We start from the raw sequence: 20,304 nt of genomic DNA, 5'->3' as shown, positions 1-20,304 counted from the left end.
AGTGTTAGACAGTACTCTAGGTTATTACGTGTGGAAGTTTTTTGTCCAATAATTAGAATCTCTGTTTTTTCTGAATTTAGTAGTAGGAAATTACTAGTCATCCAATTTTTTATATCAGCTATGCATTCCGTTAATTTTGTGAATTGGTAGGTTTCGTTAGGTTTTGAAGAAATATACAGCTGAGTATCGTCGGCATAACAGTGAAAGCTAATTCCATGTTTCCTAATGATATCTCCTAATGGTAGCATATACAGAGTGAACAGCAGCGGTCCTAGTACTGAGCCTTGTGGTACGCCATACTGAACTTGTGATTGATAAGACATCTCTTCATTTACTGCTACAAACTGATAACGGTCAGATAAGTATGATTTAAACCATGCTAGTGCAATTCCACTAATGCCAACATAATGTTCGAGTCTATTTAAAAGGATGTTGTGGTCAATGGTGTCAAATGCAGCACTAAGATCAAGTAATACTAATAGAGAGACACAACCACGATCGGATGATAAGAGCAAATCATTTGTGACTCTAACGAGAGCTGTCTCGGTACTATGGTACGGTCTAAATCCGGACTGAAAATCCTCGCAGATATCATTTCTTTCAAGAAAGGAACACAGTTGTGAGGATACTGCTTTTTCTAATATCTTTGACAGAAATGGCAGATTAGAGATCGGCCTGTAATTGACTAGTTTTGTAGGATCAAGTTGCTGTTTTTTAACAAGCGGTTTAATCATAGCTAGCTTAAAGGTTTTTGGTACGTATCCTAGAGACAAAGATGAATTAATGATATTAAGAAGAGGATCTATGACATCTGGAAGCATCTCTTTCAGCAGCTTAGTCGGTATAGGGTCTAACATGCACGTTGTGGATTTAGATGATTTGACGAGTTTGCAAAATTCTTCCTCTCCTATAGCAATGAATGAATCAAATTTTCCCTCAGGGAGACTACAATGCACTTCCTGATGCGATACTGTATTAGACGGTTGCATAGTTATAATTTTGTCCCTGATATTATCGATCTTATAAGTGAAGAAGTTCATAAAGTCATTACTGCTGTGTTTCTTGGAAGCTTCTGGGCTTGAAGCTTTCTTTTTCGTTAGTTTAGCCACTGTTTCAAATAAATACCTAGGATTATGTTTATTTTCTTCTAATAGGGTTGAAAAATAAGCAGATCTAGCAGCTTTTAAAGCCTCTCTGTAAGCAATCGAGCTCTCCTTCCATGAAATCCGAAAACACCTCTAGTTTTGTTTTCTTCCAGTTGCGCTCCATTTTTCTGGCTGCTCTCTTAAGGGCCTGAGTGTGCTCGTTGTGCCACGGCGTTGGACTATGTTCTTTAATCTTCTTTAAGCGCAGCGGAGCAACTGTGTCTAAAGTGCTGGAAAAGAGAGAGTTAAAAGTTTCTGTTGCAATATCAAGTTCTTCTAAGCTATCCGGGATGCTGAGATGATGAAACTGATTAGGAAGATTATTGATAAAGCAATCTTTAGTAGCAGAAGTAATCAGTCTAACATATTTATAACACGGAGTCGGCTTTGCAGCCTTGGCTAAATGTAATTTACACGAGACTAGATAGTGATCTGAGATGTCATCGCTCTGCTGCAGTATTTCAACGGCATCAACATCTATTCCATGTGATAGTATTAGATCTAGAGTATGATTACGACAATGAGTCGGTCCTGACACGTGTTGTCTAACTCCAACTGAGTTTATAATGTCTTTAAATGCCAATCCCAATGCATCTTTTTCATTATCTATGTGTATATTAAAGTCACCAACAATTAGTACTTTATCTGCAGCCAATACTAATTCTGATAGAAAGTCCGCAAATTCTTTGATAAAGTCTGTATGGTGCCCTGGTGGCCTGTATACAGTAGCCAGCAGAATTTTCAAACGTGATTTATCGTTTACACTATATATTTTTACATTAAGCACCAACACTTCAAAAGAATTATATTTACAACTAGATTTCTTAGTGGTTTTGAAAATATTACTATAAATTACAGCAACACCTCCTCCTTTGCGTTTCAGACGAGGTTCATGTTCATGTTCATGTTTGTGAAGCCATCTCGCCGGTGATTCGCGACGCATTCTAGGAACTTTCTCGTAGCCCTCCGTTCGGAGTGTGCCTCTGAAAAATCTCTGTTTCGAGGGCTATGTAGCGCTACCCCTCTATCGCAACAAGAATCGGGAGGGTAGGGCCAAGGGGTGAATTGGGATTGAGCCTTTGTGGCGAAGAACACCGCTCTCATTGTTGAGGAGCAAAACCAGATCCAGAAATACGCCGATCAAGTCATGGAAACCGCCGAGAAGGCAGCGAGAGACATCTACCCGCTCCTGAAGAACAAGCGGTCAGTCCGCGGATACGGCAAGAGCGCGCTAGTGTTTCTTTATTGATATCCAGTTCTCCTGTTGCTCAGTTTACTATGTGACACAAGGTAAGGCCATTTCGATTATTTGCATTGAGAGAAATTAAAGATAAACACATCTAAATAAAAATTAGAATAAAATAACAAAAATAGAATTCACTTGAACAATATTTTTCAGAACAGAAGCTCAGAGACTGCTAAACGAGATGAGAACTAAAGGCGCCAATACATTATTATTATGATTATTAACCCTCTGGGGTTCTTCGGACCAAATGGTCCCGAAGCTTTTGAATAAACATTTTTCAAAAATCATAGCTTCATCGGAATGGTCCGAAATTTGGTAACTTTGTTGGTACTTGGTATATGAACACTTCCAGAGTGCTCCATCCAGCACAGAGGATCCCCTGTCTCCGCCTCCAGCTTTTGTGCCCATCGCTTCACCTCGGCTTGTCGACACATCGGCTCAACCCAGGCTCCTCCCTCCCTCGGCTCCACCAGAAACCATCGGCCATACGGCTTCTCCAGGCTCATTCGTTCCACCGGCTACGCCTTAGTCTGCCGTCGAGCTGCCTGCACCTTCGGCTCCATCTGGCTTTGCCTCCCTATGGACTATTTATGGCAAGAGGACACCCCCTTCTGGGAGGGGGTGTACTGTAACATGTATAGTATTGTATTGTCTCCTATGTTTCATTGTGTTTTTGGTTAAAACACAAAAATTGGCAACAGGATTTGAATTGTCTAAGTGGTTGTAAAAAAAATAGTCACACTCAAGACCTTCGGGTCCAAATGGTCCCCCATAGGAAATGAATGGGAAATTGGCAAAAATGTGAAAATACAGAGTTTTTTTGCGCGTACAATCTACAAATCAGCCACGATCCAGAAAAAAAGCACACAACAGTGAAGGGGTGAATCTATAAAACATCAAGAGTGCAAAACAGACACATCCACACACACACACACACAAACACACTTTTATACACATACACACTAATAAATTCAGATTACATAAATCTATTTTGAATTTTTTAAAATCACAGCTTCTTCGGAATGTTACGAAACTAGGTGACTTTTATGGTATTAGGTATGTGAACACACAAAAAATATTGAAGTCATGATCCAAGCATGCTAAGTGGTCATCACACTTCTGCTCTTTGGTCAAAAATGACCCCCATAGGAAATGAATGGGAAATTGTCAAAAATATGAAAACACAAGAGTTTTTTTGTGCATACAATCTACAAATCAGCCAGGATGCAGAAAAAAAGGACTCAACAGTGAAGGGACGAATCTCTAAAACATCAAGAGTGCAAAACAGACACACACACACACACACACAAATGAAAGCTAATTTGACTGTATTATAAAGTAAAACTGGCACTTCAAATTACCATTTAAACCAACCAAACTAACAAAAAAAGACAAAAATAGTCTTTGAGAATCTGTTATTATATTTTAAAATCAATAACCTGAAAAAAAATTGGCAAATATGTGCAAAAATCACTAGAATTTGCAAGCCTTTCTATAGAAATCTGTAAATCTATCTAGTGGTAAAAATGTGCTATTGCGTGATAAAAATGCTCAGTGTATCCACCAGATGGCACCAATCTAATTTTTAAAAAAAAATTCATGAGGCCTAGGCTTGACTCTAAAATGAAATACAGCTTTAATAAAAAAAATAAAATAATTACATATATATAAAAAAATTATATTATATTCAATGGGGAAAAATGGGTCATAATTATTGCATAAATATTAAACCAACCAAACAAACAAACAAAAAAGACAAAAAATAGTCTTTGAGAATCTGTTATTATATTTTAAAATCAACAACCTGAAAAAAAATTGGCAAATATGTGCAAAAATCACTAGAATTCGCAAGCCTTTCTACAGAAAGCTGTAAATCCATCTAGTGGTAAAAATGTGCTCTATTGCGTGATAAAAATGCTCAGTGTATCCACCAGATGGCACCAATATAATTTAAAAAATTGTTTTCATGAGGCCAAGGCTTGACTCTAAAATGAAATACAGCTTAAAAAAAAAAAAAAAAAAAATTACATATAAATATTTTTTTTATATTATATTCAATGGGAAAAAATGGGTCATAATTATTGCATAAATATTAATTACAAATCATAAAATTATCTCAAAACACCAAAAAAGAAAAGAAAAAATATTATAAAAAACAAGTAAAAAAAAATTTTTTTACATTTTTTTTAATAAATATTATTCCCACCCTCCCGGACCATTTGGTCCCGAAGGTCCTAAGTGTGACTCTGAAACGAAGGACACCAGAGGGTTAAAGACGTCTGTCTATAGAACCATTATCAGACACTTTAATTGTTTTTATATAGCCTTATTTAGACTTCTCGCTGTCTAATTTTCTTTTTGTGTCTGTGCCTCCATTATAATACTAAGTTTGTTACAATTTGGTATAATGTTAAATTGTAATTTGAATGTCATCTTGATGTGATGTTTTAGTTTTTCTTCATTATAAATAAATAAAAGAATACCTGGGTCTCTGAGGGTTATAATATGAGACTTGCTGTTTACAGTAACAAGGTACAACAAACAAATCTGATTTTGTCCTTACAGGGACAACGACGGAAAAACTGGAGGCGAAATCCATTCGAGAGGCGATGGAAGAAGAAGAGAAACGTCTGGACATAGAAGAAGAGAAATACTAGGCCCAGATACGAAAGGAGGCCATTGAGAAAGCAGAAACCCAGCAGCGCAACCAGACCGACAGAGTGAAAGGCCTCCATGTGTGTGTCTTACGGTATTAGAGCACAAATCGTCGTGTGGAAAAATAACTGAAGACTTTGTGGCGAAGAACACCGCTCTCATTGTTGAGGAGGAAAACCAGATCCAGAAATACGCCGATCAAGTCATGGAAACCGCCGAGAAGGCAGCGAGAGACATCTACCCGCTCCTGAAGAACAAGCGGTCAGTCCGCGGATACGGCAAGAGCGCGCTAGTGTTTTTTTATTAATATCCACAGAACAACGTACAACAGTGAGCTTGGGCTCATGTGACACTGCAAGACACGAGCTTTATGATGATATAAGACTCACTCTGATTCGTCATTGTTTTAATGAACAATAAAGAAATCCGTTGATTTTTTTGTTTTAGCAAACATCTGCATGGACATCATGCACAGAAACAGGGCCGACTAGACCTCTGTTATTTCACTTTCTGGACAAGATGCAGCAAAACCATTATGATATTTGTAAACAGCAAATACTCACCTTTAATGTGATATAAAACAAATGAAAATAGCCTCACGTTTGGCTGAATTACAGACAATTTAGTATACATTTTTGATCAAAAATTCTGTGAATGGTCAAAACAAGGCCCATTTGACCTCGGTTCTTTTAGCCCGCAAACAACGTACAACAGTGAGCTTGGGCTCATTTGACACTGCAAGACACGACGAGCTTTCCGATGGTATAAAACACGATCAGATTGGACTGTTTTTTAATGAACAATAAAGAAATTCGTACGGGCAGCTTTAACAAACATCTGCAGCCATTCACTGGCCCCAGGTGCACTGAAACGGGCCCTACTATCCCTCTTCTCTTTTTCTTTCTGAACAAGATACAGCAGAGTCATTAGCATCTTTGTAAACTTCAGATACTCACATTTAATATAATCTGAAACACAGGAAAAAAGCTTGAGATTTGACTGAATTACAGACATTTTGCTTCTAACAGAGTCTGACCACAAAGGCCCGGTGACCTCAACTTTTGTCTTTCTTTTTGTCAGAAGCCATATCAGGTTTAGATTAAACTTCAGTTTTTTAGAAGAAAAAAACAGTGTTTTGTCTCTAACAATTCTGGATCTTCAGATGAAGTTAACTGTTGAAAGGGATGACCTGCAATGACCCTCTGATTCAAACCTTACCTGAGCTGCATTCAAACTAGCCAATCAGAACCTGCCTTGCCCCAGCCCCCTTCCCCCTGGAGAGAGAGGGGGTGAATTCCACACTGGAAAGGTGTGAAAGTGTGAGCTGAACTGATGTCAAAAGGTCAACAGGTTGCAGTTCCAGGAGGTAACACTATACACTATATCATTACTAAGCAATGGATTCAAAAAGTGACAGTAAAGATTTATATTGTTGGAAAATGCAGTTCTCTTACGTAGAGTTCTCTCCTACTGCGTCGAAAGACGCTACGGGAAAGATATATCTTTTTCGAGATTGAAGCCTAAAAATGTATCCTTAATTTTGTATATATGTAAAACGCTTTTCTGTAGCATACAACCTTAGGCGGAGCAAATCACGCACCCATTGGCTGCTCTGCCAGAAAAGCACAGCCTATGTGAGGCCAGTGACGCTGACCAATGAGGACGCTTCGCGCCCTCTGCGTCACCTCCCACCGAAACGGGCGTGGTCTAGGCCTATAAATACGAGCATAGCTGTATCTCACTCTGATTTTCTATTCTTCACGAAGCTACACGCATCGTAGGACTGGATTCGAGCCGCCACAGCCGTCTGAAACAAGCACCTCAGCAGGACGAGCCCTTACCTGAAGCCGCTGGTCATCGCCGCCGTTCCCTGCTGCGCTTCTCCGGCGTGGAATATCCTTTCTATCTCTGTGTGTGTTTTGTGTGTGTGTTCGCCGCCGCGTCACACATTTTTTCTCACAGAAAGAGCAACGAGTGTCTTTCTAAAGATGTCTCGCGATTCCTGCGGCTCCTGCCGAGCCGCGCTCATCGACGGGGACCACCACGTGCTGTGTGTTTCCTGCTTGGGCGAGGAACATGCAGCTATCGCTCTCGGTGATGGCGGCTGCCATCACTGTGACATGATGCCCATCGCGACTCTGCGGACTCGCCTTGCATCATTCGCGGAAGCTGCTCTTCCACCCCCAGTAGCGCCGCGCCGTAAAAAGCGCCGCGCTCAGCGGGTCCCGGAACCTCCCTCCACGAGGAGCTCGCCGCCGCTAGCTCCTCTCACCGCGTCGTTGGAATCGCTCTCCGACGGACAATGGCCGCAGCCCGCCGCCTTGTCCGTCATGGACGATGACCAGCAAGCCGTATCTGAGGGGGATGACGACTGCTGTTCACTTCTCGCTTCGGAAAGTGAGGGATGGGTGAGCTCCGTGGACCTCCCCTCCCCCGCTGTTCCGGAACGCCGAGGAGGGAAGAAAAGCATCGAGGCAGAGCTGATGCGTCTGCTCTCTCAGGCCGTGTCGAGCCTCGGCCTCGATTGGTCGACGCCCGAAGAGCCTGCTCTCAACCGGCTGGATGGCTGCTTCCTCTCTGGAGACCGCGCTTCGCCCCCCTCCAGACACGCCCCGTTTCTTCCTGAACTTCATGAAGAGGTGGCGAAATCATGGAAGGCGCCTTTTTCAGCCAGAGTTCGTACTTCTGCCTCGTCAGCATTCTCCGTTGTGGACGGTGCTCGAGACAGAGGCTACCATGCTCTCCCTCCGGTCGAGGAGGCTGTAGCGACTCATCTTTGCCCACCCTCTGCTGGACGGCGGGCTAAGGGAGTTCTACCATCCAAAGCTTGCTGCACGTCATCAGCTTTGAACGGCCGCGTGTATTCCACCGCCGGACAAGCTGCTTCGGCGCTGCACACCATGGCGGTGCTTCAGATCCACCAGGCCAACCTCCTCCGCAAGCTAGACGAGGAAGGCCCGGGCGCGATCAACGTACCGGACTTACGTAGCGCCACAGACCTCGCTCTTCGTGCTACAAAGTCCGCCGCACACGCCATCGGCAGGATTATGGCCTCAGCAACTGTTTCCGAGAGACATTTGTGGTTGACGCTCTCTGAAATGGCGGAGTCAGAGCGCTCTGCGTTCCTCGACGCTCCCGTTTCAGCGACTGGCCTCTTCGGATCGTCCGTCAGAGACTTCGCGGACCGATTCGCTGAGGTACAGAAGACATCGCAGGCCATGAGACATTTCCTGCCGAAGCGCTCCAGTTCCGCAACAGGCCGCCCTAAACAGCCGTCTGTCCGAACTCAGCAGCGCCCCGCGCCCGCCGCACCGGCCCAGCAGCAACAGGCCCGAGAGAGACCACGGTCTCGCTCCGCCGGACGCCGCCCGCCGCCGCGTGGTCCTCGGCTTAAGATCACACTCAAGCCCGAGGCCTCGGCGCCATCATAGCCCTGCTAGGAAAAAGACGGTGTTCAGGTCCCGCTGCGGCCTGACTTCCACCAAAGATTCCCGCTTGTACAGCCCTAAGTTCCGTGTTTGTACCAGTGTATTTAGCAGCCAACAAACCGGCCGTAAAGCCCGTTTGCCTGCACACAAACACCGTTTTCACGGCGACCCAGATAAATATAAAAAAGAGTTTAATTTCTGGTGTTCCGGCCACAGCCGATGGTGTAATGTGTGTAACTGCAATGCCCACCCAGTGCCCATTCATTCACACAAGCACAGCCCCGTACAACACAGGGTTTGCACACATAAAATCGACTCATGTCGATTGTGCTTTACATGTAGTGAGCGTGCCCACTGTCCAGTGCCCACAACCACTACACACTGCACGCTCCGCGGTTTCTGTAAAAACGAAACTAACGAACGGTCAGTCAGTTCACAAACACAGTATTCCCGGTGTTATAAATGTGCCCGCTTCCACGCGCCCATATAACGAGCCCTACGGGGCTCGCCCCGCGCACTGTGTCTCAACTCAGAGAGCCGAGCGCAGCGCGGGATGCACACTGTGTTAAACATGCCCCCCGCCTCAGACGCCACGGCGTCCATGTTACAGCACACGGTTGCTCTCGTGTCGCCGCCATTTCGCGACCAGGGCCCAGATTACATTCAACCCCTAGTCACGCGTGCAGATGCATGGGAAAGACTTCCCGGGGTCTCAGAATGGGTGCTAGAGACTATAAAAAGAGGCTATTCGCTACAGTTTTATCGACGCCCTCCCCGTTACACGGAGAGAGTCGAAACCACGGTGAAAACAGAAGTAGCACATCTACTTCGAGCCGAAATAGCGAAGCTATTGAGCAAAGGGGCCATAGAGCCTTTATCTCAAGCTCAGAGCGAAGGGGGTCTGTACAGCAGATATTTCCTGGTACCGAAGAAAGACGGGGGTCTCAGACCCATTTTAGATCTGAGGCATCTGAACAAAGCGCTAACAAAGCGAAAGTTCAGAATGCTCACAACCAGAAAAATCCTCGCGCAGATTCGCCGAGGAGACTGGTTTATGGCAATAGATCTGAAAGACGCGTATTTTCACATACAAATTGCGTCACGTCACAGGCGATTTTTGAGATTCGCCTTCGAGGGCCGGGCATATCAGTACACAGTCCTGCCATTCGGCCTGTCCCTAGCACCTCGTACATTTACAGTGTGCATGGACGCGGCGCTGGCACCCCTGAGACTCCGGGGCGTTCGAATTCTGAATAATTTGGACGATTGGCTGATTCTGGCTCAATCGCCTTCAGAACTCACTCGCCACAAAACCCTAATACTCAATCACCTCGAGTGTTTAGGTCTGAGAGTCAATTGGGAGAAAAGTTCACTGTTTCCCAGTCAAAGGATCTCCTTTTTGGGACTGGATCTGAACTCACTGTCTATGACAGCGCGGCTGTCATCACAGCGCAGGCGAAACACCCTGCAAGTGGTGAAATCCTTCCGCAGCGGTCATATAGTGCCGCTCAGGAGATTTCAAAAAATGCTAGGCCTCATGGCCTCAGCTTCGGCGGTACTACAGTTGGGTCTGCTGCGCATGCGCCCACTGCAGTTCTGGCTGAGAGCGCGCGTACCGCGCCGAGCATGGGTTCACGGTCGTTATCGCCTCAAGGTCAATCAGGAATGCTTTTCAGCCCTGACACCATGGAGAGCGTCAGACTGGTACCGGTCAGGTGTAAGCCTGGGGACTTCCTCGAGCCTGAAGGTGGTGTCCACGAACGCGTCCACCTCAGGCTGGGGAGCGCTGCTCGAGGGCAGACCGTTCTTTGGCCAGTGGGCAGAACGAGTCGAACTACCGCACATAAACTGCCTGGAAATGATGGCGGTGGACTTTGCGCTGAGGCGCTTTTGTCCTCGGATAAAAGGGCACCACGTCCTGGTCCGTTCGGACAACATGTAGGTAGTAGCCTATATAAACCGCCAGGGTGGCGTGAGATCCCGAAACCTCTTCAGGTTGACGGAACGCATCCTGGTATGGGCCCAGCACAACCTGCGCTCGCTGAGAGCAGCGCACGTGCCAGGTCACCTGAACGTAGGCCCAGACAGACTCTCGCGGAACAATGTTCCGACAGGAAAGTGGTCTCTACACACACACAGACAGTGCGTCTGCTGTGGGAAACGTTCGGCAGAGCGGAAATAGACCTGTTTGCAAACCAGGAAAACGCTCACTGCCCGGAATTCTTTTCAAAGAGCACGAACGCGCTGGCCAGTGTTTGGCCCCGCCGTCCGCTCTATGCTTTTCCTCCTGTCTCACTCCTGCCTCAGGTACTGGAGCGAATCAGGGAAAGCGGATGCTCAGTGCTTCTTGTCGCACCATACTGGACGAATCAACCCTGGTTCCCAGTTTTGATGCAACTGAAGAGTACTGCTCCATGGCCGATCCCAGTGAGGAGGGACCTCCTCTCGCAGGCCAAGGGCTCGATTTTGCATCCTCGCCCGGATCTATGGTCCCTACACGTGTGGGCCATAAATGGGTACCCACTAACCTCCCTAGAGGAGTGTTAGACACGATCGAGCAGGCTAGGGCCCTGTCTACCAGACGGCTCTACGCTTCCAAATGGTCTGTGTTTTCTGGCTGGTGTTCAGACCGAGGTCTGTCACCACTTCAGTGCGGGGAAACAGAGATTCTCTCCTTCCTGCAGGAGCTGTTGGATAAGAGCAGGACCCCATCCACGCTCAAAGTCTATGTGGCAGCCATATCAGCGTTCGTTAATACAACGCTTGGCCGTTCACTGGGCAGAAACGACCTGGTGGTCCGTTTCCTTAGAGGAGCCAGGAGGTTAAATCCTCCAAGGCCTCCTTCAATCCCCGTTTGGGACCTTTCTACGGTGTTGAACGCTATGAAAGGGGCCCCTTTCGAGCCCATTCACTCAGTTGACATGAAGCACCTGTCTTTCAATACCGTGTTTATTTTGGCTCTCGCTTCAGTGAAGCGTGTGGGGGATTTGCAAGCGCTCTCAGTCAGAGCCTCTTGCATGGAATTCGGGCCTAACGACTCTGTAGTCGTGTTGAAACCGAAGCATGGGTACGTACCTAAGTCCCTCAACACACCGTTCAGGGCTCAGGTCATCTCCCTGTCGGCTCTGCCGGCCTCTGAGGACGGAAACGGCTCCCTTTGCCCGGTCAGGGCGTTAAGAGCTTATGTGTCCCGCTCCGCTGTTTTTCGACAGACGGAGCAGCTCTTTGTTTCGTTCGGCGGGCGCTCTAAAGGGCGAGCTGCGACGAAACAGAGCCTGTCTCGATGGGTAGTGGACGCCATTGCGCTAGCCTACGCATCTAGAGGTTTGGAATGCCCTCTGGGCATTAGAGCACATTCTACTAGAGGCATGGCCTCTTCGTGGGCTTGGTACAGTGGGATCTCGTTACAAGATATCTGTATGGCGGCAGGCTGGGCCTCCCCGTCTACATTTATAAGGTTCTATAACCTAGAGGTTCCTGCGTTGCAGGCTAAACTGCTCTCGGTCTAGAAGACTATGTATGGTGTTCCTGCCCCGCGCTGCGGCCCAGGTCACTCCAATGTTTTAAGAATATCTCACTGACAGTGTGTCCCATGAGCATGCTATGACCCCTCATATATATTTAATATTTATAATATATGTTATTATTCCCTTAGGGGCACTATTATAAAGGGATGATGCTAATTTTAGCCGCTCTCCCTATACATTCTTGGTGTAGGCGCTTGTATGCCAGGGCGCGCGCGCCCTCGGGTGTCTGTGTGGGTCCAAGAGCACGCACGGCGTGTTACAGGGGTTCCCGTAGCGTCTTTCGATGCAGTAGGAGAGAATTCAACGTAAGAGAACGTACTCGGTTACTAACGTAACCTCGGTTCTCTCTAGGAAAGGGAACGAGTACTGCGTCTCATGCCGTGCGTGCCCACGCTGCGTCGCTTCAGTGACGAAAATCAGAGTGGGATACAGCTATGCTCGTATTTATAGGCCTAGACCACGCCCGTTTCGGCGGGAGGTGACGCAGAGGGCGCGAAGCGTCCTCATTGGTCAGCGTCACTGGCCTCGCATAGGCTGTGCTTTTCTGGCGGAGCAGCCAATGGGTGCGTGATTTGCTCCGCCTAAGGTTGTATGCTACAGAAAAGCGTTTTACATATATACAAAATTAAGGATTAATTTTTAGGCTTCAATCTCGAAAAAGAAATATCTTTCCCGTAGCGTCTTTCGACGCAGTACTCGTTCCCTCTCCTAGAGAGAACCGAGGTTACGTCAGTAACCGAGTACGTTTTCATTTCATTTATTTATTTTACAGGGACAGTGCTCATTAATTAACAGTAAAATAACTGTAAATGAGCCAGAGTTGGCTCAACAGGTTAATTTTCATCTGTTGTCCCTGGCCAGTTATTATAAAGGCAACCTAAAATCAAAATATAAAAAACATAAAATGACTTTTTACAGTCCACAAGTAATAGCAACATGGTGATAAAACAGATACAACACACAACAACAAGTAACAAGCAACATCAGCATATAGGCTAAAACATAATGAGATATTTCTAAGTCTGACACAAGACAACCAAATGAATGCAAAATAAAAAGAACTGTCGTTCACTTATCGTCTACTGAGAATTGTTGCTTGCTAGCAGATGGTCAAAAACACAGGACATCCTGATCAAGTAAATACAGGCGTGATGATCATAAGAGTCTTCTTTCCATGGGTGCAAACAGCGCGCTTTTCGGCGCCTCCCTCTTTTTTCACGTCAGTTTTGGTGACTTGTGTGAATCGTGCAGATCCGAAGAGTTTTTTTTAGGGGGGGGGGGGTTGATTGAGAGGGTCTGATTATAATTTAACCAACAGTAATTCTGGATTGCGTCCACCAACAAGTAAATAGGAAATAAGCGAATCAGAACACTGCGCGCCAAACCAGCAGTATGTGCGCAAGCGTGAACCACTAGTGTTTCTGTCTCACTCTGGATCTGCCACTGACTGCATCACATTTCTCTCTACGTGGCGTGGAGTGTCCGTGTTTATGTCGGCTCTCATGTTAACTGGTTAGAGCACAATGCCTGCTACGCGCAGTGCGTGTACGGAGCGCCGGCCCTGCCTGTGTGACACACACACTTCTCGAGCCGCGCCGAAACCGCGTGCTAGAAATAGAACCGCAACCGATGCCTATTTTTCACGCTACACGCAAGAGTGTTGGAAGTTTTCAGACAAAATAGAAGGCGCAAATACATATTAATAAATTACATTTTGATGCTTGAATGTCTCTCGGTTTTGACAAATGCATATATAATTGTAATTAAAAAAATAGGCCTAATTATCGATTTTCTAATATTGCCCGTCAGGCCTACAGAACGAAATATTCTGTAGCCTATTTTGCCGTCAATACTGCCGACGTTGTCTTTGCTGTATCAGGCTATATATAGGCTATTATGTTTCACATCCAAATGTAGATGGTCTGTCGGCGCACAGAGCCACGCAGTCGCAGACAGCACGTGAAGTTCTATCTTATCTATTTGTGTTTGAACAGACATGTGCACGAAAAAATAAGCCAGTGTCCGTCTCAACGAGTTTCCCCGTAAACGCAGTCATAACGGATGCGTGTCATTACCAGTATTAGATACGTGCATTTGTCTTAAAGGGACAGCACCCAATATACCTGCAGCTGTTTGTGTCACCAAAGTTAATCAAACAACAAAAGAGAAAGAGAAAAATCACGTTTTGTCAAAAGATAAACTGTATTAATACTTAATAGTTAATTTACCTGAAAAACATAAAACACTGCTTTATTTCTCGTGTATTTGTGTTTTATTGTATTTATATTTGTATTTTGTTTATTAGTTTCTATGCATATACACTAGGCCTACCCTACACAATTACCCCAATCATCCTAGAATTATTAATTCTTTACAAAAAGAGCTATTCAAATCATCAGGTGAAATTGTTTTCATGAAATAGCAGAAATATATACCGGATATTTGCCGCGGGACGAGGGCTTCGATTACCTCTCTTTTTTGACCATACATGTGTTTGCACCCCTGTCTTTCAAATAAAAATAATAAAAGCGGCATTTGTGTTTAATAATAGTAATAATAGCCTCTATATATATATATATTTGTTTTCTTTGTTTCAGTGTAAAGATGAGCAGTGACAGCACTGTGAGTGACAGCGGTGTTGTCACATCGGGAGTCAGTGATGTGGTAAGTAGAAATAGGTATTGATAGAAAAGCCAAATCTTGATCTTTATTAACTTGATTTATAACAAATTAAAAGCTTGTGGTAATAATTCAGATTTCATTAATTTTTTCAATGTTTTTTTTTTCTTCCCCAAGGCAACCACTGAGAGGATCAGTCGGACTGTGAGTACACTTTAAACATTAAACAGTGCATCGGTTTTAGACTGATGTGCATGGGGGCCGATGTTGTATTGTGTTTTGTGCAGGATAGCGAGCACACGTCCTCCTCGGAGGAGATCTTGGGAGAAGGACATATTCCTCCTCCTCCTCCTCCTCCCAACAGCCCCAATTTGCCCCGCCATCGGCCGCCATCTCCTCCACGACCTCTTCCCCATCAGGAGGGGTTAAAAGGCGACATGCAGGAGTTCAATGTAGGCTGTCAAACTCTCATTTGCAATTGTGGTGTTAATTTGATTTTTATTTCTCTCCAGTATTTTGCAGACGATGAAGAGGAGGAGGATTATTGATTTATTTTAAATAAAAATATATATTTACATATCATTCTGGTCTTCTCTTCTCAGTTTTTAAATATATTTCCAAACCAGTATACAGTACAAGTCTTAAACCCCCATGTTTATTCTGTTTATAAAATAAATAAAGATCGGCATTTTGAAACGTTCTTTGCCACTGGAGGGGTTACATGTGGAATGTAAATCTCATCTTTAGAATAACTGAACAGGGCGCCGCAATGTTTGTTTTTGTTGCAATTATGGGAAGTGAAGTTTTTTTCTGCCTATATGAACAGTAGCGCGGTACAAGCCAAGACGACAAATCCCAGAGTGCTTTGCGTCAAAATCGAACATGGCCGCGGCCGTTGATGCGCTAAAATACTGTTTCCCGAATGCGAACTGAACGAAAACTCGGCGAAAACTCAACGGATTTTGCGAGCACCGAGGTCGTTTGAATCGTCTTGACGAACTGAAAATAACAATATGTTTCATGACTTTGAAGGGGTTTTTCACGGAGATCAGTGGGCGCGCGCGGTGACGTGAGTCATGGACTCAGACCATGAACAAGGTACCCTTCTTTTCAGCTAGATTCGACCTTTTTATTCATTTATAATGAACATTAATAACTGAAAACAGCTAGGTGATACAGATGATGATGATGATAACAGTGAAGACGACACATGATGACAGGTAGCCAATGAGAACAGGCCTCATGAGCATATATAGACATGCAATGTGTATTGTTTGTGCTGACGTCATCTCCAGTTAGCTCAGAATAAGCTCTTTAATTTAATAGTCCTAGTTAGTGTTTGTGTGTGTATCCATCCTGCCTGCACCTGTTAGCTAATAGTGTGTAAAACATTTTTGTGGTTGTTTTTTGCAAAGTATACACATTGAAATATAATGAATGAGATGATTATTGTGTGTAATGTTGCTACTCAATGAAGAAAGTGGCAATGAATGACTGCTCTGTTTATTCATTGATCTTGTAGACATGGGTCTGGTGCGTCCACAGAGAGCAGAGGATGGACGAGCGGACAGCGTTTGAGTTGCTGGTCCAGTCCTGCCCTATGAACCCCGACGGGCCTCCTCCTAAAAGGGCACGCAGACACCAGCTGTGCGGCGAGCAGGAGAGGCACTGCTACGACCGGTCCTTGGTGAGGATCCATACACATTTAGTCACAATAATGTGTGTCAGGAATGGACAATTAGTCAAATCACATAGAACATTGTCACCACAATTGCTAATGCTGATGGCTAATCTCTCATCTGTCACTGCATCTGTCACTGTCACTGCATCTGTCACTGCATCTGTCACTGTCACTGCATCTGTCACTGCATCTGTCACTGCATCTGTCACTGTCACTGCATCTGTCACTGTCACTGCATCTGTCACTGCATCTGTCACTGCATCTGTCACTGCATTTGTCACTGCATTTGTCACTGCATCTGTCACTGCATCTGTCACTGCATCTGTCACTGTCACTGCATCTGTCACTGCATCTGTCACTGCATCTGTCACTGCCACTGCATCTGTCACTGCATCTGTCACTGCATCTGTCACTGTCACTGCATCTGTCACTTTCACTGTCACTGCATCTGTCACTGTCACTGCATCTGTCACTGCATCTGTCACTGCATCTGTCACTGCATCTGTCACTGCATCTGTCACTTTCACTGTCACTGCATCTGTCACTGTCACTGCATCTGTCACTGCATCTGTCACTGCATCTGTCACTGCATCTGTCACTGCATCTGTCACTGCATCTGTCACTGTCACTGCATCTGTCACTGCATCTGTCTCTGCATCTGTCACTGCATCTGTCACTGCATCTGTCACTGCATCTGTCACTGCATCTGTCACTGCATCTGTCACTGCATCTGTCACTGCATCTGTCACTGTCACTGCATCTGTCACTGCATCTGTCTCTGCATCTGTCACTGCATCTGTCACTGTCACTGCATCTGTCACTGCATCTGTCACTGCATCTGTCACTGCATCTGTCTCTGCATCTGTCACTGCATCTGTCACTGTCACTGCATCTGTCACGGTCACTGCATCTGTCACTGCATCTGTCATTGCATCTGTCACTGCATCTGTCACTGCATCTGTCACTGCATCTGTCACTGCATCGGTCACTGCATCTGTCACTGTCACTGCATCTGTCATTGTCACTGCATCTGTCACTGCATCTGTCACTGCATCTGTCACTGTCACTGCATCTGTCACTGCATCTGTCACTGTCACTGCATCTGTCACTGTCACTGCATCTGTCACTGCATCTGTCACTGCATCTGTCACTGCATCTGTCACTGCATCTGTCACTGCATCTGTCACTGCATCTGTCACTGCATCTGTCACTGCATCTGTCACTGTCACTGCATCTGTCACTGCATCTGTCTCTGCATCTGTCACTGCATCTGTCACTGTCACTGCATCTGTCACTGCATCTGTCACTGCATCTGTCACTGCATCTGTCTCTGCATCTGTCACTGCATCTGTCACTGTCACTGCATCTGTCACGGTCACTGCATCTGTCACTGCATCTGTCACTGCATCTGTCACTGCATCTGTCACTGCATCTGTCACTGCATCTGTCACTGCATCTGTCACTGCATCTGTCACTGCATCTGTCACTGTCACTGCATCTGTCACTGCATCTGTCTCTGCATCTGTCACTGCATCTGTCACTGTCACTGCATCTGTCACTGCATCTGTCACTGCATCTGTCACTGCATCTGTCTCTGCATCTGTCACTGCATCTGTCACTGTCACTGCATCTGTCACGGTCACTGCATCTGTCACTGCATCTGTCATTGCATCTGTCACTGCATCTGTCACTGCATCTGTCACTGCATCTGTCACTGCATCGGTCACTGCATCTGTCACTGTCACTGCATCTGTCATTGTCACTGCATCTGTCACTGCATCTGTCACTGCATCTGTCACTGTCACTGCATCTGTCACTGCATCTGTCACTGTCACTGCATCTGTCACTGTCACTGCATCTGTCACTGCATCTGTCACTGCATCTGTCACTGCATCTGTCACTGCATCTGTCATTGTCACTGCATCTGTCACTGCATCTGTCACTGCATCTGTCACTGTCACTGCATCTGTCACTGCATCTGTCACTGTCACTGCATCTGTCACTGCATCTGTCACTGCATCTGTCACTGCATCTGTCACTGTCACTGCATCTGTCACTGTCACTGCATCTGTCACTGCACTGCATCTGTCACTGTCACTGCATCTGTCACTGCATCTGTCACTGTCACTGCATCTGTCACTGCATCTGTCACTGCATCTGTCACTGCATCTGTCACTGTCACTGCATCTGTCACTGTCACTGCATCTGTCACTGCATCTGTCACTGTCACTGCATCTGTCACTGTCACTGCATCTGTCACTAGGACGGCTGCTAAGAACACACTCCGGAAACAGCTGAGAAGCACTACCGGTCTTGCCCTGTGACTCTGGATGGGAGTGAGGGTGTTCTATGAGATGCTGGTGTCTGCGTGCCCTTTTCGGAGGAGGCCATCTCTCACTGCAGGTAAAACATTGTTTTTCATGTATGTTAAATTGATCATTATGCGTTTAAATATACACAATATAATTGTTGGTAGTACAAGTCTTAGATATTAATTATTTCAAATTTAGCTCTTCTGTCTCTGCATAGAAGATATTTTAACTGTCAGTGAATATATTCCTTTATTTGTCACTGATATATCAGCATATCTCCCGCTCCATTCAGCCTCCCAGTAACAGCGTCCAGTCAGACTCTCTCCACACACAACCTGAGGAACATCATCAAATCTCTCTGGATGAAGTGTGGATCATTGTGGAGAGTTCAGAATGACAGCAGGATTACACAAATGTAGGTCTACACACACAATCATTCAGTGATTTGTTGTTGATTTGTGTCATTTAGTGAAATGTTTCTCTCTTCTTGTGTTCAGATGCCTGTGATCTCACACTGGATCCGCACACACTCGTCTCATTCTGTCTGAGGAGAACAGGACAGTGATGTGTGTGGAAGAGCGTCAGTCGTATCCTGATCCTCTCTGGGCAGCAGCTCTGTCTGTTACACACACACACACACACACACACACACTCTCAGCGTGGATGTTCACAGTGTCTCGCGTGACGTGAATCGGCTCCATACATTCTAAGTGCCTATACAGATCCATGTGCATGTGTACCATCTATTTGCTACATAAAGAGAGAAAAAATCCCTTAAGGACATCATTCTCATTTTGTATATTGACACATGTCATAAAGATGCTCGTAATCATTTCTTCATTTATTTAATCCATGTTTGTCATTTCTTATTGTGTTTTTAATAAAAAAATATCATTAACCTGTCCATTTGCATTCCTATATTGTTGCCATGAAGATGCTCCTTGTTTATGTTATATTAGGCACTCTAATGTGGCAGAGATCAGTGTCAAAATGTTCAAAGGCACATCATTTTGTTAAAACTTGACTATATAGTTTAGATTTTTATTATTGTATTGATTTCACCCCTGCCCCCATTTGTTCACTTTGAGGAACAAGTTTATAGAAAAACATTTATAACATAAAAGAAAAGCAATGTGGCTGAAAAAAATACATTTTAACAGGCGATTGAAAGTTGAAAGCAGGAAATGCTGTCCAAAAGTTCACAATGCCAGTAAGTAAACAATGCCAATTTGACCTCCTTTCTTACACTAGTTAGAATCAAAGAAACAAATAGTAAGAAAGAACTTAACCATTTATTTGCTATAGTTCTTAAGTAGCTTAGTTCAGAAACTATCTACTTTTTATTTGTGCATCACAAACATAGATTAAAAAAAATATTGCCACATGCTGACATTTATTTATTGTATGTCAATATTTCTCAATGTATGTATTAGAGTATATGCAGAAAATACAGGAACTTTTTATAATAGCTTGAACCTATTAAAAGCAAATACCTGAGAAAAACAAATAAAGCCCAAAACCCCTGGAGAAATTGACCCAGAAGCCAAGCTCTTAAAAAAGTTGCAGTGGGCTCGAACCTCCAGGCTCTCAGACCTCACTGTCCAGCCCAGGGAGGGTGGCCCGTCCTCGGTCAGAGTCAGATTTTCCCGCCACCCCTGGAGCTCCTTCTGGAGTAAAGAGTGTCCTAAAAT

The 20,304-nt window shown here is 44.9% G+C and overlaps 2 protein-coding genes across 5 annotated transcripts in view; both read left to right on the top strand.

Annotated features, from left to right (window-relative positions):
- Positions 1-20,304, top strand: part of LOC306988486 (cilia- and flagella- associated protein 210-like) — a 61,264-nt gene that overhangs the window by 29,147 nt on the left and 11,813 nt on the right. For 2 of the 4 annotated variants that reach the window (XR_013795418.1, XR_013795419.1), the window contains exon 7: positions 4,957-5,307. Coding sequence is in view for 1 of the 4 variants with exons in the window: in XM_079593492.1 (XP_079449618.1) it covers positions 4,957-5,031 (75 nt within the window). In the remaining 3 variants the exon portion in view is untranslated. Of the gene's footprint in view, positions 1-2,059; positions 2,436-4,956; positions 6,030-20,304 lie in introns of those variants that run through there. The other 2 variants (XR_013795420.1, XM_079593492.1) reach the window with 2 other exon arrangements.
- Positions 6,084-19,473, top strand: LOC306988624 (uncharacterized protein). Its single transcript, XM_079593714.1, has 8 exons — positions 6,084-6,412; positions 14,599-14,665; positions 14,798-14,824; positions 14,908-15,072; positions 16,143-16,307; positions 18,565-18,704; positions 18,906-19,028; positions 19,111-19,473. Exons 2-6 carry the CDS (start codon positions 14,606-14,608, stop codon positions 18,574-18,576), a joined length of 429 nt encoding a protein of 142 aa, XP_079449840.1. The 5' UTR covers positions 6,084-6,412; positions 14,599-14,605; the 3' UTR covers positions 18,577-18,704; positions 18,906-19,028; positions 19,111-19,473.

The sequence above is a fragment of the Phoxinus phoxinus genome (assembly GCF_949152265.1).
Source record: "Phoxinus phoxinus genome assembly, chromosome: 20".
Lineage (NCBI taxonomy): Eukaryota > Metazoa > Chordata > Actinopteri > Cypriniformes > Leuciscidae > Phoxinus > Phoxinus phoxinus.
This window is presented reverse-complemented; position numbering and strand designations above follow the sequence as displayed.